The following is a 27,320-nucleotide window of genomic DNA, read 5'->3' as shown; positions in this document are numbered from 1 at the left end:
CTTGCCTTGCATCCTGTCAAGCTTGACTTAAATCCTGGGATCAGGTCTGGCCCCAGAGCTTAGTCAGGTGTGGCACAAGAGCCAAAACAACAAACAATATTTTTCAGTCAGAGAAGAGAGCATCGGAGGTCCGGGTCTGTCACCTGCTAGGACTCCTGTGCTGCCTTTCCCCTGCCTGGTTTCCCTGTCTTCATGACTGCCTCTTCAACTGTCTGCCCTCATTACGCTGGGGTGGGCTGTGTAAAGTGCCCGCCCGATGTGTTGGTTCTCGCTTGATTCCCTCTGTTGCTTCCCCTTGCTTATTTGAGAGTTCTGTATCCTTGGTGTGTCCTGCAACACTGCTAGCTGTCTCTTACCTCCCATTGGCAGTTTAGCTACAAGGAGTTCCTTATAGTTCATTTCTCTTACTTCCCCCTCTTCTTTCACCCTCCTCTAATCCTTCTAGTACATCTGTCCCTTTGTACCTTTGAGTGTCTAATGAGCACTAGACAATGAACCTGAAATTGCAGGATTTTATTATTCCCCAGGGCCTAATAGTGCCTGGCACACTGTAGGGCCTCAGTTTGTATAAATACTTAATTTTTAAATTTATCTTCCGCTTATGAGCCACACCCATTGGTGCTCCGGGATTTCTCAGGCTGGTGTGGGTGGGTTATTCCCAACAGTGCTTGAACCAGGCCCTGCATGGAAAGCCTTGGCTGGACCTTTGTGCCATCTCTGGGCCTCTCGGGTTGTATACTTACACAGTGCCCACACATAGCATTGGCTGGAGTACATTTTGGAAGAGATTTTGTTTCCTCTGGGTAAGTCAGAATTAATGAGTGTGATAGCTTCGTGTGTGTGTGTGTGTGTGTGTGTGTGCGCGTGACACGTGTACATGTGTGTGCAAGGACTGCACTGGCAGGAGTGTGGCATGGTGGTCAGGAGCCCGGTCTCCGAGCCATGCTGCATGTTACTCCAAACCCCACGTGTGTGATCAGAGGCACGTGACTAAGCCGTCTGGGTCTCAGTTTCCTTTTGTTCTGTATAGCGGGACTAAGAACAAGGTTTTATTTTTGAGGATTACATGAGATCATAAACATACATGTCTAGTGAGTACAGTAGTTTAATATCATCTTCTGCAAAGCAAAGTAGATATTGCATTTTTATGTCAAATTATATTTTCAGTGTGCTAAGGTGATTGGTGTTAAGAGGTAAATATCACAAATAGGTACCACCAGTGTCTTGGAGTTGAATCTCGTAAATATTCTCAGCATTTTCTTTTGGTAGACTCTCCCCCACTCCCTGTCGCCAACCCCCAGTTCATATGTACTACATGTATGTGTGGTACATACACTAATCAGTTAGGTCATGTGTGTTCTGCCCACACATCACCTCTTCCTTTCCAAGTCGCCTGCTCACCTTTGAAGCAGAGCTTTCCTCAAGCACAGGGCGTGCCGTGCCACTCCTGACTGACGGCTGTGCCTGCTCCACGCCTGGCGCCTCTGGACAGCGTGGGCTTCCTCTTTTTCCCACCCACTCTTTTCCCCCTACTCCTCTCTCTCCCCTTTTTTCCCCTTGCTGCCAGGACTGGAACCCAGGTCTCATGCATGCCTGACAAGTGCTCTGCCACCGAGCCACGTCCCCAAGCTCAAAGTCTGTGTTGGAAGACAGCTTGAGTGCTCCTCTTTCTTGAAGGTTGAAGTCTTCTCAGTCAAGTGTGTTCCCACCCTGCTGTGTACCCTACCATGCGCTCTGTCCCTCTTGCCGCACAGGAGTGACTTCCTTTTGGTGTTCTGGACCCTTCACCTGTTGTTATCTTTTCTTGAGCACAAGCTCTCCAGGGAAGTGTCTTACTTATTTCTGACTTTTGTTTTACCCAAATACTCCTGTACTTCGGTGCTCAATAAATATTTGAACTTTCAGTTTGTTCTTATAATCCCTTTTTTGTGGGAGAAATACTATCTTTTAATGTGTTGTATTCTTCCGAGCTTTTTAGGCAAGTGTTCTTGTTTGTTTCTGTTTTGGGGCCACACCCAGCAATGCTCCGGTTACTCCTGGCTCTGCACTCAGAAATTATTCCTGGCAATGCTGGGGGACCATATGGCATAGCTGGATATCAAACCTGCGTGCCAGGCAAGCGCCCTACCTGCTGTGCTATGGTCCCAGCCCCTACACACATGTTCTTTCATCTGCACTACTACCCTACCAGGCTAGGTGCTGTGAGTATCTTGTTTTCTGAATGAAGAAACTGATACCTAGAGGAGTTATGTCATTTACTTAAGGTCTGAGGCACAACTAGTAAAGAGTCTAACAGCAGTCACAATCATGTTTTTAGATTTTATTTGCTTTGGTGGGGGCCACACCTGACTTCTCAGGGGTCATTCCTAACAGTGCTCAGGGGCCACACTGGGTTCTGTGCTCAGAGGATCATCTATGTGGTACTGGGGATCAAACGGGTTGGCCACATGCACCTATCATGTATATTATCTCCCTGGCCCCTTCATAATCATATTTAACCTGCCTTATCCTCTGGTTCACATAATCTAGTAAACCACTGTGTAACATTTACCACTTTTCAAAAAATGACCACTTCTTCCTCCACTGATAGACTGCAAGAGTAAAGAAATTTACCTCATGTCCATTTCATAGCGCTAGTAAATGTTAATCATGTACATGTGTAAGGATAAGTTGTGTATAAGAACAGGCAAAACCACAGAAGCCATTATGATGCAAACATACAGCTTGCCGATTCCCTGATTCTTGTATTTACTTTCACAAGGATGAGAATTCAGTTACTGATACTGATAAGGAGGGGCTAGAGCTATTGGTTGTGTTAGGAAAGAAGGAAAAAAACAAACCGCTTTTGAGCACTCGTGCATGCATGACAAGACCTCAGCCCATTTGGCTTCATTTTATCACCAGCCAGAGCACAAAGGAATGTATTTCCTGGCACTGAGGTGTTGACTTATTTCTCATTGATTTTCCATAATTTCAGGTTTTCGTTATCCAACTACTCCTGATAAGTCAAACATCTGGTTTCCCTAAAGGACACAGAGCAACTTAGTCATAAATCACTCTGCCACAGGTAACGGCTAGCTCTGCTGCCTTGTGGCTTCCTCTGAGCTCTCCCTGTGCCTGGGAAAGTGCCTTGCTTTGGAACCAGACTGCCTGCCTTTGAATTCTACATTTCAGTTGTATGGACTTGGATAAGTCTCTGTCTTCTATAAAATGGCCATAATTCTTAAATGTTAATGCCTCCAAAATTCCGTTTTTCCACAAAGAAATGTGACATATTACATTGCAGCTTTTTAAAAAAAAAATCATGTAACTTTCTTTTTTTCCCTTTTGTTCCTTTTTTTGGGTGGGTGGGGGGCTTCTATTTTGTTTTGGGGCCATACCCAGCGATGCTCAGGGTATTCTCCTGGCTCTGTATGCAGAAATCATCCCCGGCAGGGCTTAGGGACCATATGGGCTGCCAGGGATCGAACCCGAGTAGGTCCCTTGCAAGACAAGCACTGTACTTGCAGTGCTAGCATTCTGGCACCTCCTTTTTCCCTTTAATAGTCTTCTGAGTTTTTGTTTGTTTTAGACCACACCTGGCTTGCACCCAGCAGTGCTTGAAGGCCCCGCAGTGCTGATGTTCAGTCCTGGACTCCGTCATGCAAAGCATGCAGCCGAGCCTTTTAGCCCTCTCCCTGGTCCATGTTTCCTTTTCTGTGCATCAAAATTGTATGACTCTCAGGATTCTGAAATTTGAATCATGCTGTATGCACTCATGAAAAAAGGTTATTTTCTGTGCCAGGGTGATAATACGGTGGGTAGAGTGCTTACCTTGCACACAGCCGATTGGGGTTTGATCCCCAGTACCCCATACAGTCCCTGGGGCCTGCCAGGAGTGATCCTTGACCTCTGAGCCAACAGTTAACCTGAGTGTCACCAGGTGTGACCCCCCAAAAAAAACACCCAAAATAAGCAATAATTGAAAAGGCCCTTTTGTGGCGGCGGGAGAGACAGTACAGCAGGTCAGGTGCTCGTCTTGCACATCGCTGACCCAGGTTCAATCTCTGGCACCACAGACAGTCCCCTGAGCCCTGCCAGAAGTGATCCCTGAGTGCAGGGCCAGGAGTAAGCCCTGAGCACTGCCAGGTGTGGCCCAACCCCCTCACCCTCACCCCACCCAGAAAAAAAAAAAACAGCCTTTTGTGTTTGACTTTCCTCTCAAAGCAGAGTACCGAGTAATGACTTCCACATTTACCTTCCCTATCTTTACCCCTTTCGGCTGACTGGTTTGCTTGTTCTAACAGAATCCTGGTAATTGATGTCCATTGAGAAAATGCTACAGATGTTCCAACCAACTCTAGCCTGGATAGCAACAGGAAGGTTAAGGTCTCATAAAATAGCTCCCCTTTTAGTCGATTTCCTGTATGCCCTGCAGCACTGTTGACTTTTGAGAAGCTGATTAACATAGACTGAATTTACCATCACTGGGTCTTTGGTCTGGCACACTTTCTTGCTTAATTCACATGACTTGGCATTTACACATGGACACCTGGGACAATCTGTCTTTGCCTCAGAGGATTAAGTAACTCGGTTTGGAGCTGACTTTAAATTATTTTTTTTTACTCATAAATTGGGCCCTGAGCATCTTTCATAAATCAGGAATGTTTCTTGGAAATGTAATTCTCACTAAACTCAGTCCCAAGGGTACTTTTCTATAAAAGCATATTCTCGTTTGTTCTGTCATAACAAATGGATTTGATGATGGCAATAGAGTTGATAGAAACGTGATTGAACAGGAAAGCATGCCCATTATAAATAGGTCAGTTTGATATTAATCCACGTTCAGAGCATAAATAGAGCTTTATTAAGCAAAAGGCTAGGAAGATATATTTTAAAGCAAACTTCCATCTCAGCATGGGTCTTCATGAGTACATGTATATACCTGATGTAATTCTAGGAACAATTGCTTATGCCAGTGAAGTCAAGTCAACTGTATCAATAGTGGGGGACAGGTGATGGTTTTCAGTTGAGGTTCACGGAGTGTGATTCAGAACAAGGCAGTGAGTTGTGTTTTGGGGGCTGGGAACCACTCCCAGTGGCACTTAGACCAGCATGCTTAGAGCACAGGGGTGCTCTGTTCTGCAGTGCTCGGGGACCTTGTCCTAACACTAAAACTGCAGGCCCTGCACACATAAAGCATGTGCACTAACACTTGAGCCTCATCCCTGCCCCCCAATGAGTTGTGTTTTACTTAACCTTTTAAAATTTATTTTGGGGGGAGCTTGAGGCCACACCCAGTGGGCTCAGGGACTATTCCTGACTCTGCTCAGGAGTGACCCCTGAGAGTGCGCAGGGAACCATACATGGTGCTGGGGACTTGAACCTGGGTTGCACCTGCTGCAGCCACATACTAAGCAAATGCTTGACCTCCTGGACTCATTCCCTGCAGCTCATGGGTTGTGTTTTAATAGAGGATTACTGCGTTACACTTTGGAGTTTTATAGGGAAGTAGAACTTCCTACAGCATGCCGGATTCTGTTTCAGACACTTTTCTCTTTGGGGGAGGAAAAGGGGTAGGCACACCCTGCAATGTTTAGGGCTTATTCCTGGCTCTACTCAGGAATCACTCCTTGCGGTCATGGGGGACCATATACTGTGCTGAGGTTTGAACCAGGACAGTATGCAGTGGGACAGTGTGCAGGCCTGGCGCCTTAACCCCTGTGCTTCCTTCTCAGTCCCAGACACTTGTGCCTTACATTTTTTCCACTTTAGTCAGCAACTCTCTACGAGTTTCACTCTGCAGCTAGGCTACCTGAGGTCAGAGAGCTAGCTGGTCACCTGGACCATGGCTTGATTTCCACCTGTATCGTGATTAATCCATGCCCTTGCCATTTCACTCAGTGGGAAAGCAATCTCTCATTCTAGTGGGAAACTATCTTCTGGACAATTCAGAGTGGACTTCTTTGGACTCTTTTGGCTTATTTGGCTTCTAGGATCTTCAAGCTTTGCCTATGACTTCTGTAGTCTTCTTTGGGGGTGGAGTGGGGAGAGGAAAGATCACAGCAGGTTGTGCTCAGGGATCACTCCTGGCAGTCTGGGGAGCTTTAAGGGGTGCCGCCAGGTGAACCTGGCCAGCTACGTACAAGGCAAGCACCCTACCTACGGTACTATCTCTGAGCCCTAGTTTTTCTTTATCGAACTGCCAGTTGGATAAATACTTGTTTTTCTTTAAATGTTTTGATATATTACAGAAATAGAAATGGGATTGCTTTGCAATTTTGATTTTTAGACAAAATTTAGCTTTGATAACTATACCTTAGGCTTAGAAATTTAGGAGTCTCATTTAAAATGTTTAAATTGTATTTGAACAGAAGTGTAATAATTGTCATATGTCACTGATAAATAAAATGGGCTTGTGGTTCATTTTCTTCTTGGATTTTGTTGTTCTGTTTTGGGGCCGGCCCTGGAGGTGCTTAGGGCTTCTGGCTGCGTGTCCAGGGGTCCTGGAGACTCTAGGGGGAAGATCAAACCTACCAGCTCCTGCCCTGTTGGATTTTTATTTCTTGTTGTTGTGGTTAGGGTCAGGGGTCACACTCAGTGGTGCTCAGAGCTTACTCCTGGCTCTGTGCTCAGGAATCATTACTGGCAGGTAGGCTTTGGGACTAAATGGGGTGCTAGGGATTGAACCGGGATTGACCACATGCAATGCCCCCCTTCTTGGATGTTTTATGGAAGTGTTGCCTAAGTAAATGTTTGAGACGTTCTCTCTTTCTTTCTTTCTTTCTCTCTTTCTTTCTTTCTCTCTCTCTCTCTCTCTTTCTTTCTTTCTTTCTTTCTTTCTTTCTTTCTTTCTTTCTTTCTTTCTTTCTTTCTTTCTTTCTTCCTTTCCTTTCTTTTTTTTTTTCTTTTTGGGTCTCCCAGCGATGCTCAGGGGTTACTCCTGGGTTTGCACTCAGAAATTACTTCTGGCAGTGCTTGGGGGACCATATGGGATGCCGGGGATTGAACCCAGGTCAACCGCATGCAAGGCAAACGCCCTAACCGCTGTACTATCACTCCAACTCCAAATTTTTGAGACTTTCTATTCACGTACTTCACCAAATAATGAGTTATTCCGCAATTGAGTGTTCAATGGCAATTGCAACTTTTACAGTTGTTTATTTAGGCTATGTAATGGCTCCAACTAGTTCAGTTTAGGGGTTAATATAACAAATTAAAATACTTTCCCTTTTAAATTTGTGTTAAAAATATACAGACACATAATTGAGTTTTATTTAGGAAATCTGAGAAAAGGAAACCCCATAAAATAATAGAGAATTATACACCTCAGAGGCCAGAAGCTAATGCAATGGGTAGGGTGCCTGCCTTGTACACTGCCGACCCAGGTTCAGTTCCCTAACCACCTCTGGATGTGACCCAAAAAAAGAAAAACCCAGAATAAAACAATTATCTCAAATTGGGATGCAAAGGGTTGGAGTTACAGTACAGCATGTGGGGCACTTGCCTTGCATGTGGCTGGCCCAGGTTTGATCCCCAGCATCATGTACAGTCTTCCCCCCAAAAAAAGAAAAAGAAAAATGGAGATGCAGGTAGTTCCAGAGTGGAATGTGCCCCAAAGTAATTTCTACCCCCAAATTATACTCATCATGTAGCATGCTTGTTAATTATTGCTGATTATATTTGCTTCTTATTTAAAGTGAAGTTTTGTGATATATGACATTGTGAGAGTAAGAAATTTTCAAAAGTCACATTGACTAGAAATTGCCCATGTCTCCGACAACATATACTCCCTTACTCCATTCTTACACAAAATGTGATTCAAAATGTACCACTATTGCTTGTTATTCTTTTTAAAATATATAAAAGCCACTTGTGCAAAAATTAAGGCAGTGTTTTCTATGTAGTTAGTGGGAGGAAATTCTGGTTTTTTATTATTATTATTATTAAAATTGTATCAAATGAACTGTTAAAAGGAACTGCTCATTCCTAAAAATGTGTGTTTATCTACTAGCCAGTTTTATGATGTCCTTTTGAGCAATAAGCATGCACTAAGGTGTGGGGTTAGGTTGTTTCAGAGTAATTTATTTTTGAAAGAATTTGTGCCAATTCTTTATCCTCTCCAAAAGAAATGGTTTCAGAGCATGGGCTCCTTGCCTAATGTCAATTCCATAAGGCTCCTCTGTCCTATGGTGGTTTATTTGCCTCCCTTTATTCTCCTTACTCTAACTTTTGGACTTGAGGAGAATGTGTACCTGCGTCAGGCATTTCCTTACTAGTTGCTTGCTGTTTCAGATAGCATGGTTCAAAAGAACAGAATTGAGGGGAGGGAAGGGCAGCAAAAATTATATAAACTTTATTTGTAGTTAAATATTTGCTTCCAGGGAAGGTGAAAAATGCTTTGTACTTTTTCCTTTGGCTCTTTTCATTCAGAAGTGCTTGTCATGCATCAACAACAAAAGAAAGTGGCCAAAGGTAGAGAAAACTCTTCTCCTTTCCTTGTTGGTTTGTTTTTATTGTAAGACAAACCTTTCATGTTTTATTGTTATGAAGCTTAAACCTAGCCTTGAGGTGCCAATCTTTAGTAGAAACAGCTGCAGAGCTGGTGTCCCCTGATCAAGTGGGACTTTCTTTGAAGCAACATGTTTGCCTTTTAAAAGAAAATTGAGCATGTGAGAACTTGAACCTGTAAAACTCATCAACAGCTCTACCATTGTTTCTTAAATAAGTGAGAGAGCTAACTTTCAGCTAACACATTAGCATTAAAAAAGCATTTTTTACACAGTTTTTGTGTGAAGAAAATTATCTTGTTACTTTCTGCCTTAAAAGTATGTAAATGGCTGGGGGGCTGGAGCCATAGCACAGTGGGTAAGGAGTTTGCCTTGTACGCAGCTAACCCAGGTTCAATTCCCAGCATCCCATATGTTGTTCCCTGAGCACTGCCAGGAGTGGTTCCTGAGTGCAGAGCCAGGAGTAACCCCTGTGTATCGCCAGGTGTGACCCAGAAAGCAAAAAAAAACCAAAAACAAACAAACAAAAAAGTATGTAAATGGCCAGAGTGATAGTAAAGTGGATAGGGCATTTTCCTAGCATCCTGGTTCCGTCCCAGCACCACATACCCCACATGCAGTCCCCCAAGTGCCAGGAATACAGGAAGTGATCCCTGAGTGAGCCAGAGTAATCCCAGAGTATCCTGGGTTGTAACTCTAAAACAAAAATTTAAAAGAATGAAGAAAATGTAGGGCTGGAACAATAGTACAGTTTATTAAGGTGCTTACCTCACATGCATACGACTGACCCTGAATCCATTCAGACACCATATATGGTCCCCTGAACACTGTCCTTCTCCCCCCAAAATTAAAGATGTAGCAGTTCAAATTAAGTTAACCAAGACCATAGAGTACATTCATTGACCATTCTGCCTTTTGGATGGCCTGAACTATGATTTGGATCTCCCAGCTGTGTGTTGGTAATGTTTTGATAGGTGAACCTGGGTGGGTGACCATATACCTGGCCTTCACATTAAATCTAGAAACAAAACGTTCACTCCTGTTCATTAATGGTGAAACATTTTATCTTTATACTTGATTGATCATGGTAGAGGTAGATTGAGCCTCATTCTTGATCTACTATTAGGAAAAGTTGAACATCAGAGAGCATTCATTCCTTGGGGAGAACTAGGAGAGACAGGCATGGAGTCAGAGGGACAAGAAAAATGCTGAAATATTTTCCTTTAGGGCTTTTGATTTGCTTGCCAAAAAATTGCCTTCCAGATGGAGAAGACCAAAAGCTCTGATTGTAAGCCATTATGTTTTTACTGGCCTTTCTCCCCATCCCATTGCCTGGTTTGAAATCTGTAAGCCTTTCCAGATCCTGTACCTCATTTTCTAGTACCAATTTACCGTCTTACTCATCTTCCAGCTGCAAGGGGCGAGGCAAGTCTCCTTGAAGTTGAACCCGGTGCCGTTTCCTAAAGCTGGCGATGGTAGGTTCTTGCCAAGGACTACCAATCGAGATAGCTTCTGCTTCTCTGAGCTCTTGATAGTTCCCATTTCTCAGAAGTTCTTAAATAACACCTACTGGTTAGACTTGTACCTATGACATACGCAGTGGGATTAGTCTGGGAATGAATCTGAACAAGCCCTTTTGGCTTTGTGTAGACTTGTTACTACTCTGGTTGCCTAGCATTCAGGGCATGGGAAGCACAATTCGTGTTTTGTCTGTGTCTTTGCTGGTTGTAGAGATTTTGACACTCCAGTTTCCCTTAGGGGAAGTAGTGATTGTTTAGAGGTTGAAGTTGTGACCCCGTGGGGGCAGGGAGATAACTTAAAGGGCTGGAGCTCTTTGTTTGGATTTTGTGGGGGGCCACACCTGGCAGAAGTCAGAGCTTACTCCGGCCCTTTGCTTGAGGATCACTCCTTAAAGGAGCTCAGGAGACCAAATAGGGTGCAGGGGATTGAACCCAGGTCCCCTGTTGGCAAGGGAAGTCCCTTCCCTGCTCTACTGTCTCTCTGACCCAGGCCTGGAGCTCTTGCTTTGCTTACAAGGGGACCGTGTTTCGTTCCATCACCTCATGATCCCCAAGCTGCCAGGAGCATCCTCTGAATACTGAGCCAGAAATACCTCTGGGCACTACTGGGTGTGACCTAAACTTTGAAAGGAAAGAAAGTGTAACCCTTGAGAGGACGGAGTGTAGATAGTGTTTTTGGAGTCTGGCTCACCTGGTTCAGTGGTGGGTGCTGCCCCACATACAGAGTACTCTTGACTGAACTAATGTTTGCATATGGAAAATGAAAGCAATACCATATTCGGTTGTTTGGTTTAAAGAGAATTTGGGGAGACACAGGGGAGAGAGCCCAGAGGGCTGGAGCATGTAGCTTGCACGTGTGAAGCCCTGCGTTCATTCCCTGTCATCACATGGTCCCTCTGAGCACCTCTGGGTGTGTCACTTGGAGTGGCCCTGAAACACCAGAACATTAACCCCCACCTTGAGGATGGGGTGGGGAGGTAAGGGAAATCTCAGTTGGTTTCTTTCCCTTCTGTAACGTCAACCTTGACTAGATTAGTTGTTTAGTAGGTTAACTGTTGCGGTCTGTAACCTGACTGCTTTTCCACCATATGAAACATTGCATGGTAGGCCAGAGAGATTGTACGGGTATTAAATCATTTGTCTTGCCTGAGGCTGTTTCAGCCAACCCTAGTTTGATCCTTGAAACTGGATACAGTCCCCTCATCACTGCCAGAAGTCACTCTTGAAGCACAGAGCCAGGAATAGCTTCTGAGCACCGCCCAGTATGGCCCAAACCCAACCCCCGACCCCCACCAAATTACGTGGACATTGGAATGACAGGAGTGATTTTGAGAAAGTACAGTTTCTTTTGTTTAGTTTATTCTTTTGTGGTGCCAGGGCCCTGGTCTTGTGCATGCAAGGCTTGTACTTTACTACGGGGTTATATCCCAACCTAGGAGATTGGAGGTGCAGGGGATGCGCACCTAGAGGGGTTCAGACCCAGGACTCCTGCACGTGGAGTTTACATCCTAGCACTTTGGACTGTATCCCTGGCCCTGAATCTTAATCTGAGCACCAAAACAATCCTCTAATGCAGCTCATCTTAAGCAGGGTAAAATACTGACTTGTAAATAAAATTCCTATTTGCACAGTAGGCTGTCATAGGAAAGACACATATTTATGATGGGAGGGAATAAAAAAAATATTCTTAGGGTGGGGAGCTCTAGTAGAGGGGTTAGGGCTCCTGCCTTACAGGCCATGGGCTTTGGTTCAGTCCTAGCACCACACGGTTCCCCTCGATGATTGAAGCCCTTGAGGCCCAAATAGCACTGCATCTTTGGTTCTGTCAAAAACCCAGCCCAGTTAACTGAGAATCCCTGACAGCAGCCCCAGGGTCCCCTAAATACCGCTTGGAGGTCCCTGCAACCACCACCAAAAAGAAATGATTCTTGTAAATAGCATAAATGCCTGAGGCTGACATTAACTGGATTGTCATACAGGTGCAGAAAGAATTACTTGGATCACCAAAGGTGTGGTTTAGCTTGCTTGTGATGAAGTTGTCTGGAGAGTTGTTCTTTGAATTTTCACTCTGTTGTAGCTTTAACATGGTTAGACAAAGAAACCATCAGAATTTCACAGCACAGATTTGCAAACCTTTAAGGCTAGTGAGAATTGAGGCTTGTATGTGCTAGTTGTAAAGAGGTTAGTTGAGGGCTCTGCTGGACTCTGGAACAGATATTTAGTAAAGAGCATTAAAACATCCCAAAGGGTTTTCAAGTCTAAAATATTACAGATCAGATTGGCTCTCTCCTGTAGCATGTGTATCTTCTTTTATAACAAAGAAAGTTTATTTCAGAGTTTGAGATTACATTATACTACTGTATGTGAGCTAGGTGGTTTTTTCCTTTCTAAAGTAGTTCACAGGTATTTTTTATGGAACTATATAAAATATCTAGCATTCAAATTTATGATCACATCAATGTTAAGTTGAGATTAAGTTTATTAAATTAAATGCCTATCTTGGTTTTTGTTTTTGACAACAGAAACAAACCCAGGATCAAACTCGGGCCCTCATGCTAGACATGTGCTCTGCCTCGCACCCCCTACCCAGTTTGTTGTTTCTGGGGGCTTTTTTGGTTCTGCATCCAGTGTGCTTGGGGTTTCTTCTTAAGAGTTCCCAGGGGACTATGGTTCTGCATGCAAACCATGGTGAGGTTGGAATTTTTTTTTTTAAAGAAACTTATTTAAGGGGCTGGAGCGATAGCACATCGGGTAGGGCGTTTGCCTTGCATGTGGCCGACCCAGGTTCAAGTCCCAGCATCCCATATAGTCCCCTGTGCATCGCCAGGTGTGACCCAAAAAAAGCAAAAAAAAAAAAATGTATTTAAATAATTGTATAGATGATATTATGAATTTAGCAAAAACTGTAATGTAGCATTAGAATGACCAAGGCTTGAGAAATACAGGGTAAATGAGGATTTGGTGGGCTTTTTTTGTTTTCTTCTGATATTTGAGATCAAACTCAGGGCTTTAGCACATGCAAAGCTGGTCTATTTATTTATTTAAAGAGAGGTGGGGGGAGAGAGGGGAGAGAGAGGAGAGAGAGGAGAGAGAGGAGAGAGAGAGGAGAGAGCAAGAGAGAGAGCAAGGAGTCTGTTTTTCATTCAGGAGCTCCATCCTCTCAGGCTTAGTCCCTGGCACTATGTGATTCCCCCTGAGGCATCCCTGGTGTGACCCCAAAACAAAACAAAACAAAACAAACTTTCTTCTCTAAGCTTAGATGCTTATGAAATTTCCTTCAAAATTAGGTATTAAACTTTTTTCCCTACCTGATTGTTAAGATAGGCTTGTGATTGGCTTTAGGAAGAGAGGCAGTGGTTTCAAATGCTGGAGGGGAGCCGGGGAGATGGTGCAGGATGTTGGCGCACAGGCCTTGCAGGTGGTACCTGGGTTGGGTTCCAGAACAGCCGGAGCTCAGCTCCCTAAGCTCCACCCGGAGTGACCTCTGGGTTTCGTGGGGTGTGAGCCCCCAAATCACGTATGCATACATTGAACGGAGCAGATCCATGTCCCTCCACACTCGGGGCTTTTGAGGATGTGCTGTCTCTGTCTGGGCATGCTGACCCGTGTCCGACTTGCCTTTGGGGATTGTTTTGGAATACTCCAGTTCATCTCTCCGAAAGGAGCCATCATTCAGAGGACTGAGCCGACAAGGGGGGCTTCCCTTTGCCATTGTCTGTCTGCTCTGGCTGCAGTGCCCTGTGGCAGAGGGCAAGGGGGCCCAAGCTGCCAGCTGCTCTCTGTCATGTCGGGAGACCTTTGCTGGCTTCCCCGCCCCAGGGCCTGTCCAGGAGAGCGGGAAGATCTGTCCTGCACGGAGGGGCCAGAGGCATCCCTCACACTCCGACAGCAGTAAAGGCGGTTAGACAGGGAAAAATGAACTGGAAAAAAATCTGTTTTATCTGTGTTACATTTCTGTATTTTTAATTTTTGTTAAAAGACTGCTATGGGATTTAACATGTTTTTCCCCCTTCTTCTAGGTACTGGCTTTGGATTAGGACTTATTTTCTCACTTACCTTCTTTAAAAGTAAGTGTGACTTTTACTGCCTTTCAACATATACCCTAGTATATGTATGCACACAGCAGGGACACTTCTGGAAGGCACATCCACAGGCCTGCCAACCCCATTCATTTATGAGTTTTGGGTTGGCCGCTAGAAAACCATCTAGACAAAGAATGTGAGTCTGACAGAGGTCAGAAAGGGTTGGGCATTTCAGAATTTCCCCTGGGCATTGAGTCAGGGTGCCTGATACCTTAAATATGATATCATTTTAAAAGCTGTATTTAATACCAGTGAGTCATTTTACTAAATGTGCAAATATTTCTAATTAATTCTAATGTTTTTCTTAAACTTGAAAATAAAAATCCTGCTGGTAATAAAAACAAGTAGACCAGAATTACACATGCTTCTTGGCCTAAAGCTCTCCTAAGATCAGGCCAGGCGATATCCCTTTCATTTTCTGGTTAAACTTCTCAAGTTTGAATATTGAGTAGGTGCCAAATGGATTATTGCTTTGACTTTTTTTCCGAGAAGAGCTGTTGGGGATTACAGCCGAGAATCTTAGTTAAAATACAGTACTAATATGAAATAATAATTTACTGTGTTGGCTTAAATAACCATAAGGATGATGGTAAAAATTAGAAATATTGGTGAAATTCTTACTGAAAAAAATTGTGTGCCTTACTGAAAGTTTCTGTTTCTGATAGGGTTAATCAAGTGAGCAAATGATTAAAGCTGCTATAGAAAAATTAAGAGCCACTATGCCTGCAGTTTTTATATTATATTCATTAGTAATACTGGCAGCATAGGTATTTAAATATTTGGCTAAATGAATAAACTTACCAACAGACGCCTCCTCTTTTCTTTTAACTACTGATTAAACACTGACAAAAATGTCTGGCATAATCATGCAGAGTAATTACTGAATTCTAAGCAACTGTATTTGACCAAAGAACAAATCTTTTTAATGAGTTCGTATTTAAATTTTCCTTTTTCTCTTCACTAGGAAGAATGTGGCCGCTAGCCTTCGGTTCTGGCATGGGATTGGGAATGGCCTACTCCAACTGTCAGCACGATTTCCAGTCTCCATATCTTGTACATGGAAAATATGTCAAAGTAGGTACAGAATTGCTATTTTGTTTTGAAAAGAATTAGCATCTTCGCGCCTATCCCTGGAAAATCCTTCAGCGTGCATGCAGTTTCATTATCACTGTGGCCTTGCTGAGCTGCTTTGGTTCGGTTTGGGGTCACACCCGGCAGTGCTCAGGGCTTACTCCTGGCTTTGTGCTAAGGGGTCATTTCTGGTGGGGCTCAGGGACCATATGGGGTGCTGGGGATTGCAGGCAAGCCCTATACCGTCTCTACTGTCTGTCCAGCTCCATCTGCTGAGATTTCTAATTGTCTCTTGTTCACTAGTGATGTGCACGCTACTTTGGTCCCCTGACCAATGTGCATGTACACATTCAGATACATCCTCATATGCCAGCAAAAACGTTTTAGCATCGTGGGGCCAGAGGGATGGTTTAACAGGCTGGGCACAGGCTCTGTATGACATCACATGATCCACTGAGCACTGTCAGGTATGGCACAAAACAACAAAACAAAATAATCATCATGGAAAAGCCATTGGTGTTAAATATCTGTAAGTAACAGTTTTTATTTGAGATGAGAGTGCCTTGTAAACATATCACTCAAGCTAAAACCTATAGGCTGCTAGGATTCATCCATTACTATGCTTTTTATTGAAGAGAGTAAGTTTTTGTCTTACGTCAAATGATTCTACTGAAGTCCTTTTGTACTGAAGCATTTTTTAAATAGTAGACAAGATAAAAATATCTAACACATGCTTCATAACAGGGAAGAAGTGGGGCTGGAGTGATGGTACAGTGGGTAGGGTATTTTCCTTGAATGTGGCTGACCCAGGTTTGATCCTCGGCACTCCACGTGGTCCCCCGAGCCCCGCAGGGAGTAGGTCCTGAACATTGCCAGGTGTGGCCGAGAAAACAAACAGGGCGTGGGGGAAGAAGGTAGCATGTCCCAGAAAAGTGTTTCTATGTAGTGGCCTTACCGGTTGCCTTTCTTTTAGATGATTGGCTATGATGGGGTTTAAGTGAAAGGACTGTGGGAGACCGAGTGCTCCTGTAAGGGAGAGCTGACACCTCTCTTTCCCCTGGGCCTGGAGCAAGGTTGATTGATACTCATGGATATGTGAAATGAGTGAAGGAGGTGAATCGTGGATCTGATTAGATGAGATAATGGCCTGCGGCTTCTTAAGGCAGCCTGTACAGCAGTACAGCCTTCAGCGAAGAACCTCGCACTGCCCGAGTACAGGGTCATCTACTGTGTAGGTTCCCATGAGGTGCTTCCTCGTACCCTGCACAGCAGTGGGGGGCGAGTGGAAAGAGCAGAGAAGCCAGAGGACCTGGGGCAGGTTCATCACTTGCTTTCTCTGTGATTCAGAGATTTTTACTTTGCAACCCTTCGGGGTCATTGAGAGGAGTCAATCTCGTTGCTCTTCGATTTGTTCGAGTGGGCACCAGTAACGTCTCTCATTGAGAGACTTATTGTTACTGTTTTTGGCATATCCAATATGCATGGGTAGCTTGCCAGGCTCTGCCGCGCAGGCTCTATACTCTCAGTAGCTTGCTGGGCTCTCTGAGAGGGGCGGAGGAATCGAACTCAGATCGGCCGCCTGAAAGGCGAACGCCCAACCACTGTGCTATTGCTCCAGCCCATTGAGAGGAGTAAAGGTGAAATTATTTTTAAGCTATGAGGCGATTTAAATAGAAACATTGGTTATTACAGTTGAGGTTAACCAAGCTCCCTATCTTGGTTATCCTTGGTTATCCCTATCCCTATCCCTCACCATTGGTCTACTGTAACAAGTAGAGCAGAAAAAAAGGGTACACTGTGTTTCCTAATTCTGGTCTAAAGCTGAGGCCACAAGGTCACTAAATCTCCAAGCACAAAACCCTGCCACTGGCCAGTCTCCTGTCTTAGAAACTGCTGCCACCGTCGACTGCCTGTGGACCTTTTGTGTGTTTGGAGACACTGGGGAGCAGGGAGGGCCGGGCAGCTTGGAAGAAGGCCGGCTCTCCTCGCCCTTCCTAGTCTTAAGCCAGTGCCAGGCTGAGATCATCAGGGGACAGTGCGAGAAGAGGCACAGCTGCCTGGCCCCGAGGCTGAGCGCAGTTGCTCTGTGACTCTTCACATTTGGCACCACATCCGAATCTGGCGGGGGGGGGGGGAGCAGAAGGGAGTTGCAGGTCTTTGGGTCCTTTCAGTGTTTTCATTGTTCCACATTGAGTTGTCATGGATAATAGCTGAGGGGTGATTATATATAGATATTATGTATTTAAATGGCTGGGAGTTACTGTGGAAAATATTGTTACATTTTTTACAGTCATATGTGTATTGCTCAAAAAAGGCCTTGTAACTTTATCTAAACTTGAATCTGTGCCTCGGATTTGTCATCTTCCCTTCTCTGAGAAGAGGAGCAAAGTCTTGGCTTTTTCAACGTGGTCACATTATTGTAATTGCTTATTGAATGTTTGCTATGCCCTGTGGAGCATCCTGTGTGCTTTCCCTCGACCTCCCAAACTATTTGTGAGTGATTTTTCCCTTTCTCCCTCCCTTCCTCGCTCCCTTCCTTTTTCCCTTCTTCCCTCCTTTCTCCCTTCCCCCATATGTGAAAGACATGCAGTCTATGAAGTTTGTATGTATTTTTTTTTTCAAATGCTTGGGCTCAAACTAGGGCCTCCTACAAGCTTAAGCGTGAACTCTGCCTGCTGATCTGCTTCCAGGACTGAGGGAAGTGCAGTCAGCACTCCGCAGATGGGAAACTGAATCCTCAGGAGGGTGAAAACACTTGCCTGAGATCCCATCAGTAGGAGGTTCTTGGTTCTAGTACCATCCTCTTCACTCACCTCTGATGGGCTTGGGGCTGTTACCCAGCTCTATTCCAGTTCTTTCTAATTTTTCTTACCCTGAGATTTGCGGGGAACACTGACGAGATCCTAGAGAGGGCACATGCAGTACTCTCGGGTGAGTCGTCAAGCAGACAGCGTGGTGCAGCTTGGTTCCCATGGGACAGGAATTTAAGTCTTGTCAGGATCAGAGCGTCCCGCACACCTCTGACTTGTGTGTCCTTGCTTCGCAGGAGCAGGAGCAGTGACTGCGCCGAGAGCATCCCCGCAGGAGGAGCGCGAGACCCTGTTTACTCCTCAGGAATACTGAAGTGCCCTGGAGTAAGCGGACATTCTCTGGAACAATGTTATTGGTGATGCTTTAAACTCCGGCACACTGTTTATGTATTTGAAACCGAGTCTGTTTCTTGTTTTGTATTTTCTCTCTGGAAATGGCAAGGAGGTGGTCTTAAAAAAAATAAATTAAAAATAGGCAGCCTTGCCTGTGTTTCTTTGTCGCAGTCTCTGAGCGTGAGGAAGCTCCAGGTCAGTAGTAACCCTAGTAACCCTAGGCCCCATCCTCTCGGAGAGTCCCGACAACGCCGTGTGCATCCCTTCCCTCGACTCAGCCCCCAACTGACATGTCGTTCTCAGAACCGCTTCCACCTGCTCCGTTGTTGTCTGACGCAGGCAGGTGGGCTCCTTGAGTCTTGCCTTGCTGCCTGGTGGTCTCCAGACTGCGGCAGCGCACACAGTGGCTCGCTCAGTCTCTCCCCTTCTCAGCACCGGCTCTTTCTCCTTTGGGAGGGTTGGAGCTTGTGACCTTTGGGCCCGGCTTGTAGGCCATGTTTGGCATTAATTTTACCTTTGACACGCTGAAAATATGGTACAAATTTAAGTATAAAAGGATCACTTAAAATGCTTATCTGTGAATTCATTCCTCTGGCTTCATTTGAACCAGGAAAGCTTGAGACAGAACTATTAAAAGCAAAACAGAAAAACCACTGGCAATGTCTTCTGAAAATAGACTGGTCTCTTATATCTTACTTACTGTATAATGCAGTTGTTCTGGGTAAAGCTGAATCCTGCCCACCCCTTTATCCTGTAAGTGCTGATTGAGATCTCCTGTGAGTCTGCCTCTGAGGCATTTAGGGCCTGAGGGAAAGACATCCTTGCAGACTCTAGCACTTCCAGAGAGGTAAGAACAGAGGGGGCGCATCGGAGTGTCCTGAGGATGCCCTGGCAGAGAGGAACTGCATGCACTGAGACTTGACCTTGCCATGGGCTCTCCAGGCACAGGGACTCTTGGCAGTGAATATTCTAACTGGGCAGCAACAACTCAGCCAGAGTCGGCAGAGGCTGGGGAGAGGGCTGGGCGGATGAGGCTGGGCACCAGGGTGGAACTAGTGTCTGGTATCGATTCTGAAGCATCGATTAGACCTTGGTTCTTGCCAGTCTTCTGAGTAGATTCAAGGTAGTAAATGCCTCTCCTCTTTTCTCCCTGGTCCTTTGCCTCACAGCCATTTCTGGAGCAGTGTAGTAATCTCTACACAGTGGCCCTCTGCCCTGAAAACCGTCCTGACTTCTCTGCTCTCAGAACGTTTTTGTTTGGATCAGTTAAAGCCCAAAGATGGGCTTGAACCTAGGACTGCAAGCAGAGCTTGCCATAACCATTCTGCAGTCTTGCCCTGTTTATTCCATGATTAAGACAACCTGTGCGATTAAGAAAGAATTTTGCATTCTGGTCTATCCCTTACACCTATCATAAATATTTGCTTTATTTTTCATTAGTTCTTGTCTTGTTTCAGTCGAACCCAGGCCCTCATTCATGCACGGCAAGTGCTCTGCTGCTGAACCACTTTCCCATATCCATATTTGCTTTAAATAATTTTCAGGTGCCAGAGCAGTTCAGGCACGTGCCTTCCACATGGTTGACTCTGTTTGATCCCTGGCATAGCATATGGTCTTCCGAGCACCGCCAGGAGTGAGCCCTGAGCATTGCTGGGTGTGGCCCTCAAATAGACCCTACTCCCCAGAAAATGTTTATATTTCCATGCACCATCTAAGGAAACATTGGTTGTTTTTTTTTGGGGGGGTGGGGGGGTTACACCTGGTAATGCACAGGGATTACTGCTGGCTCTGCACTCAGGAATCACCCCTGTCGGTGCTCAGGGAACCATATGGGATGCTGGGAATCTAACCCGGGTCAGCCGCAAGGCAAACGCCCTACCCGCTATGCTATTGCTCCAGCCCCCCCCCACTTTTTTTTGGCTGTTTGCTTTAATTCTAGAATACTTTGTATTCTCTCTTTGTACCACTGCACAAGTCATGATCGTGTCCCCCCTCCTTACACCCAGCTCAAATCACCCTTCAGAAAGTTGCAGTTTGAGGGTTGTGGGAGGAATACTGGGATCATTGGTGGTGGAGAATGGGCACTGGTGAAGGGATGGGTACCCGATCATTCACTAATTAAAAAAGGAGGGAGATAGGGAGGGCGGGCTTTGGGAGCTGGAGTGATAGCACAGCGGGTAGGGCATTTGCCTTGCACACGGCCGACCTGGGTTCAATCCCCAGCATCCCATATGGTCCCCTGAGCACTGCCAGGAGTAATTCCTGAGTGCAGAGCCAGGAGTAACCTCTGAGTATCGCCAGGTGTGACCCAAAAAACAAAAAGAGAAAAAAGAAAAGGAAGCTGCAGTTTTTGGCAATGGCACACAGTATGTTTAACTTTAAATTTCATTAGAAATTCAAGTCCTTTGGGGTCTTGTTCCCTTGTGGGGATGGGAAACTTTGACTTTGCTTTTTGTCTTCCTTCTGGAACCAAGTACAAGGAAATTCATGGGTTTGAGGAGAGAGTAATGAGAACCCAACAGGGCACAGGATGCAGGATAATGCTGTGGCGCCCGAAAAGAGGCCTCATCTGCCAACATATATAAATGCGTGCAGTCCAAGCTTGACACTGTGTAATTTGGCCCAGAACAATATGTATTTTGAATTCATTTAGGTGAATGACTTTGGCATTCCAAGTGCCCAGCAGGGGAGACTTTTATCAGACTGCCTTTGGCTTCTACAGAAATTTGCCTTTGTCCTGAGACCTGGCCTGAGTGCACGTGTTCTGAGCTGTCTCCTCTCCTGATGTCATCCGTGCTCATGGCTGGAAAGAGACAGAAGTGCAGCCCTGGGGTCCCCCTGGGAGAGGAACAGCAGAGATTGGCAGTGAAGGCGAGATAACTATGTAGTTTGGTTTCTGGTTTTCCTAAACCTCACTTTCTCTCGATTTTTTTTTTTTAATGTAACCAGGCTATAATTACATTTTACTTATCATGGTTCAATCTGATTGCATTGTTGAAGGACTATTTTTGAACCTGTCCAAATAAACTCTGTAAAGTATTTCCACAAGGATGTGCTCCTTGGGACCGAACTAGCCTTCGTGCTGGATGGTATTGAGACACCAATGGTTTCCTGTTGCATGCTTTCTAATTGCATAAATGCAGAGGGCTGGGAGGGAGAAAGTGGAAACTCTAAGTACCAAAAGGAATGTCAAATTTAGAATAACAGGCTCATCTGGAAGCTATCACCACTTTCTTCTTAAGTGTACTGCAAGCACCACATGCCCTCAGACACCAGAGGGGGTGGTAGGGGTAACAGAGCTGGGCAGGAGCAGGGTGGACATCCCCAGGGTCACTAGGCAGCCTCTGCGGCCACCAAGCGTGAGAGCCTGGGGGAGCTTGATGGTACAGCACCTTGTTGGAGGAGGGTGGCTAAGGAACACAGGAGAGGCATTGCTGAAGCAGTGGAAAGAAGCTCGGAGTTGGAACCGGAGGACTTGGGTCCAAGTTCCTTTGCCTTCACTTGCTGGATTAGGTAAGGTGCGATCCTAACCTCCTCACACTTAATATCTTCATCTGTAAAGGAAGAAATGCATGGAAATTCCTGCCTTCTACGCTTTGAGGGTTAAATATATGTGCTAACACAAGTGTTTTCAAGGCGGCTATTGGGGTCAGAGATCTTACGACAGACGGGGCACTTGCCTAGCCTGCGGCTGGTTGAGTCCCAGCACCACCTGTGGTCCCCCAGTTATGCCCCAGAGCACCACCGAATTGGCCCCCACACCAAATAAAAAGGCAATCTTGCTATTTAAATCAAGAAGGGTTTATGACTATTAATGGTACTTCTGTTCCAAAAAAGAAAGCGCATAATCCTTGGATTCCAGGAGTTCGCTCTTAGAGTCTAGATTCTCAAGGTCTGAAGCCAAGGCTTGTCTCAAGTAACTTCAAGGTTAAAAAACAATGAAAATTGCCCAAAACACTACGTTCATGCATAAGTATTAATGCCCTTGGTTTCACCCTGCTACTTTGAAGTACACACACGTAAAGGCAGGGTGGCTTCTCCCCTTCTGAAACTAACCAAGCTTTAAAAAAAACAGTTGCTGGGGGCTGGAGCAATAGCACAGCGGGTAGGGCGTTTGCCTTGCACGCGGCCGACCCGGGTTTGAATCCCAGCATCCCATATGGTCCCCTGAGCACCGCCAGGGGTAATTCCTGAGTGCATAGCCAGGAGTAACCCCTGTGCATCACTGGGTGTGACCCAAAAAGCAAAAAAAAAAAAAAAAAACAGTTGCTGGACACAGACTTATGCTAGATCACCAAGAAAATGGGGAGGAATACATTGATGACGTGACCCGGGGGCCGAGAGCTAAAACAGCTCTTCAGGAGACAGAACTGACTGCAGTTTGCATCCAGGGCAACGGACTTCAGTTGTGTGATTCTTGAGTCGGGTGTTTGGAATCAGATGTAAGTGGGGGGAGGCGATGATAAGAATTCCTGGAGGAATTCAAGAGTGGGCAGTAGATGTCTTTACTAGGGAAGAGACTGGGGCAAGGAAAAGGAGCTCATTCTCAACTAACAGTCAACATCTTTCTTTGCTGGTCTTGCCAGTTTGCACCAGGCCAAACTTCATTTAATCACTTCAGATGATTATAATATTTATTAGGCTCATACTCTGTGCCAGTTACTATTCTGAGTCTTCAAGTCCATTATACTTAATGTTTGTAACAATCCCATGAATTACTATTCTTTTTTTTTTTTTCTTTTTGGGTCACACCCAGCGATGCTCAGGGGTCACTCCTGGCTCTGTACTCAGGAATTACCCCTGGCCGTGCTCAGGGGACCATATGGGATGCTGGGAATCGAAACAGGGTTGGCAGCGTGGAAGGCAAATGCCTTACCCGCTGTGCTATCACTCCAGCCCCATGAATTACTATTCTTGTTTAGAGATGAAGAGACAGTTTTTTGTTTATTTAGTGGGTTTTTTTGTTTGTTTTTTTGTTTTTGCTTTTTGGGTCACACCTGGTGATGCTCAAGTTCTGTACTCCTGGTTCTGCACTCAGGAATTACTCCTAGTGGTACTTGGGAAACCATATGAGATGCTGGGATCGAATCCTGCAGACAAGGCAACTGCCCTACCCGCTGTACTGTCACTCCAGCCCCAATTTGCGTTTAATTTTTTGTTGAAGAGACATTTTGAAAGGATAAATGAACTTTCCTCAGGATTAACTGTTCACAGGTTCTACACACAGGAATTTTTTTTCTTTTTGGGTCACACCCAGCAATGCACAGGGGTTACTCCTGGTTCTGCACTCAGGAATTACTCCTGGCGGTGCTCAGGGGACCTATGGGATGCTGGGAATCAAACCCAGATCAGCCACATGCAAAGCAAACGCCCTACCCGCTGTGCTATCGCTCCAGCCCCCAAACAGGAATTTTACCTACTTCTAGAACTCTGATCTAGCCACTGTGCTATGCCCCTAAAAGCTGTTTAAGCTGGGAAGGATTTGATACACTTCAAACTTTATTCCACATATTTGAACTAGTTGAATAAACTTTTATTGAGTTTAATTTAAAAAGAACAATATGGGGCTGGAGCAATAGCACAGCGGGTAGGGCGCTTGCCTTGCATGCAGCTGACCCAGGTTCGAATCCCAGCATCCCATATGGTTCCCCCAAGCACGGCCAGGGGTTATTCCTGAGTGCATGAGCCAGGAGTGACCCCCCCAAAAAAGCAAGAAAAAATGATTATGTTCATTAGCCATAAAATGTCAGGTTTATTTCAGTGATGAGTTTTTCCCTAAACCTTTGAAAATAAGGGATCATGACAGTTTACTAACCCATACTTTGCTTTTAAGGGGCTAAATATTTTTTTTCTTTTTGGGGTCACAACTGGCAATGCACAGGGGTTATTCCTGGCTCTGCACTCAGGAATCATCCCTGGCAGTGCTCAGGAGACCATATGGGATGCTGGGAATTGAACCTGGGTCAGCCGCGTGCAAGGCAAACGCCCTACCCGCTGTGCTATCGCTCCAACCCCTTAAGGGGCTAAATATTTAACTGGGTTTTCATGTAATTTTACAGAAAAGTTTTAAAATTTTCAAGCAGTGCCTCTGTATCCTGTATCTTTACCCATCTTGTTTGTGTTTTCCCTTATTTATGTGTGTGTGTGTGTGTTTGAGTGATTTGAAAGTAGGTTGGAGACATCCTGCTCATTTATCCTTATTTTAGTGTGTACTTTCTAAGAATTGGGATGCTCTTTTTATATAACTAGTGTATCAGAATAATTACAATGGTTGCAGTAGTTTCTAATCTACAGTACATACTCACATTTGTCATTTGTCTAGATATTTCCCCCTAGGATCCAGTCAGAGATCAAGCATTGTGTTTTGCTCAGTCTTCCTTTAGCCCACGCCAGTTCACAGTATTTTGTGTTGTTTCTATTGGTTTCCCCGTCCTTCTCTTTGATTTTTGTGATTGTCGCTGTGATGACCAGGGGTCCACACTTGGTCACGGACTTTACTTGCAATTCGGGGGGTGGGGCATGGGGACTGTGGTTGCTCGGGGCAAATGGGATTGAATATCCTGCCTCGTGCCTGCAAGACATGCTCTCCCACTCAGCTATCCGCAGGTCACCACAACTTGTGACCCCTTTTTATTTGAGAAGTTTGTTTGAGTTGGTGAGATAGTACAGGGGTAGGTCTTATGTACAGCATACCCTGGCACGTGTGGTCCCTCGAGCATTGCCAAGAGTGACCCCTGATCACAGAGTTTGGCCCAGTTCGTCCCACCTCCCCCCTACTCCCTGCAGTCAAGTATGGGTTAAGCAGACCGGCTGGAGGGTGTTTCTCCCTTGGGTTGCTCTTTCCTGCTGGGTTGCCGGGGCGCTGCAGTGTGAGGAGACAGATTCTGTCTCCTTACTCTATCACCAGGACTCTATCACCAGTATACACTCGATGTTCATTTGTCTCAGTATCAGTCATGTAAACACCCAACTGGATGCCCAGGGGTTTCTGCCTGGTTTCACCACTTATTTTATTGTACTTTCTCTTTGTAGTTTTATTTATTTTCCCTCTGTAATTAATAAGTATTTGTAGGGGGAGACTTTTGAGGCTATAAATATTTTGCTCTTTATCAAGTCATCATAGTTTGAGCATCTATCACTGGCTTCCTAAATTCTTTACTACTTATCATTTGACGTTCTATGAAGAATAGCTCCCTTCTCCCCCTTTTTATTCATTTATGTCAGCATGGACTCATGTATTCTTATTTTATTAAAATAATTTTAATCCCCTAGTAGCAATAGTTATTATGCAGGCTGTCTAGATTTGTCTGCCAAGAGCTTTTTCAGACTGATATCGTACACTTCTTACATCTAACTCCATTCTTGTTTTTTCCACAGTTCCAGGGATCAAACCCAGGCCCCCACATTGTGCTCTGTGACTCAGCCATATGCCCAGGTCTCCATCCACTCTTTTTTTCTTTATTTTTAGGACATACCTGGCTGTGTTCAGGGCTTACTCCTGTCCCTGTGCTCTTGGAGATCATGTGCATTGTCAAGAATTGAACCCAGGTCCATCCTATCAGGACCCTTCATTAGGTCTTTAAGCACAGGATGTTCCAGATTCTCCTTATATTTGCTTTATTCCACCCTTGGGTTCAGCCATTTTCCCACAGAGCCCTGGCTTCTTGTGGCAGAGAATGGTAGAGACTGTGATCTTGTGTGCACAGAAAGTAAGGGGTCACAGTGCTGGCCTTGCAGTTCATTCCCAGTGTCACAGCGTCCCCAAGCACCACCCAAGAGCAGCTCTTGTGTGTTGTGCGGTGCACACCCTCCTGCTTCAAAAAAAAAGAAAAACCAAGAACTGGGACCTGGGGTGTGGCTCAGTGACAGACCTCATGCCTGGCCCGTGTGAGGTCCTGGGTTTGATTCCTGGCACTGCAAAAACTCACTTACACGAGCAAAGGTGGGCGAAGGGCAGGAAGATTGTAGACTGGGTCAGGCATTTACCTTGTATGTTGCTGGCACATATTTGATCGCCAGAAGTTCACCCTGGGCACTGCTGGGTGTGGCCCCAAAACAGATAACAAATGGGAAAAACAATCTGCCATGAGTATGCCGTGGCTTCCAGGCTCTTGGTCGGGCTGGAAGCAGTGTGTTCTCTGGTTAAAACTTTAGTGTAGATACTCGGTCTGCTGTGCTCTTGGGTCATGGTGAGTGGGCATGTGCGAGACTGGGGGAGCAGAGAGTGTGTGTCTGGACTCTGCCCGCGTCTGTGTGTTTGCTTCTGTCCTGCCTCACTTTCCATCTTTTGCTGACAGTGAACGTGACCCAGCATACATTTTATTTTTTTTATTTATTTTACTTTTTTGGGTCACACCCAGCAATGCTCAGGGGTTCCTCCTGGCTCTGCACTCAGGAATTACTCCTAGTGGTGCTTGGGGGACCATATGGGATGCTGGGGATCAAACCTGGGTCAGCCACCTGCAATGCAAACACCCTACCCGCTGTACTATTGTTCTGGCCCCCAGAATGCATTTTAAATGTAATATGTATGCCATAGTTTTGTCCTTCATATTATTTTCAGTGATGCGTTTGTGTCTTATATATATATGTGTGTGTGTGTGTGTGTGTGTGTGTGTGTGTGTATATATATATAGACCTAAAGTTAATTTTTTGAGGCTTTCCAAACAGTACTCAGGGGACCCAAGGGTTACTCCTGGCCAGAAGGTTCAATGCTCAGGCCCGGTGGTGCTGAGAAACCACCAGGGCCACACCTGGAAGTACTCGGTGGCCAGGCAGTACCAGGAGGAACTGGAGCCTCTTGCATGCAAGGCATGCACTCCGGCCCTTTGATCCCTGACCCCTAAATTAATTATAATCAACCCTTTCAGTTGCTTCCTAAGTGGGTGGCCCTGATTTTTCATTTCTATGGGTCAGCGACTTTCAATTGGAAGGAAAGACTCCCAAATTCTTACTATAGAGCATCCTCTGTTCTCTCCTTAGCCTCTTCCTGGGTCACTAAGGAATCATGAGCGA

The 27,320-nt window shown here is 45.3% G+C and overlaps 1 protein-coding gene across 2 annotated transcripts in view; it reads left to right on the top strand.

Moving 5' to 3' along the window:
- Nucleotides 1-18,456, top strand: part of MICOS10 (mitochondrial contact site and cristae organizing system subunit 10) — a 34,257-nt gene extending 15,801 nt beyond the window's left edge. For both annotated transcript variants that reach the window (XM_004603388.2, XM_055140150.1), the window contains exons 2-4: nucleotides 14,029-14,076; nucleotides 15,056-15,165; nucleotides 18,209-18,456. In XM_004603388.2, the coding sequence (XP_004603445.1) occupies nucleotides 14,029-14,076; nucleotides 15,056-15,165; nucleotides 18,209-18,223 (173 nt within the window). In that variant the 3' untranslated portion in view covers nucleotides 18,224-18,456. The remainder of the gene's footprint in view (nucleotides 1-14,028; nucleotides 14,077-15,055; nucleotides 15,166-18,208) is intronic.
- The last annotated feature ends 8,864 nt before the right edge of the window (nucleotides 18,457-27,320 follow it).

Source organism: Sorex araneus, chromosome 5 (genome assembly GCF_027595985.1).
Source record: "Sorex araneus isolate mSorAra2 chromosome 5, mSorAra2.pri, whole genome shotgun sequence".
Taxonomy (NCBI): Eukaryota; Metazoa; Chordata; class Mammalia; order Eulipotyphla; family Soricidae; genus Sorex; species Sorex araneus.
Note: the sequence above shows the minus strand (reverse complement) of the source record. Positions and strands in the feature narration are given on the sequence as shown.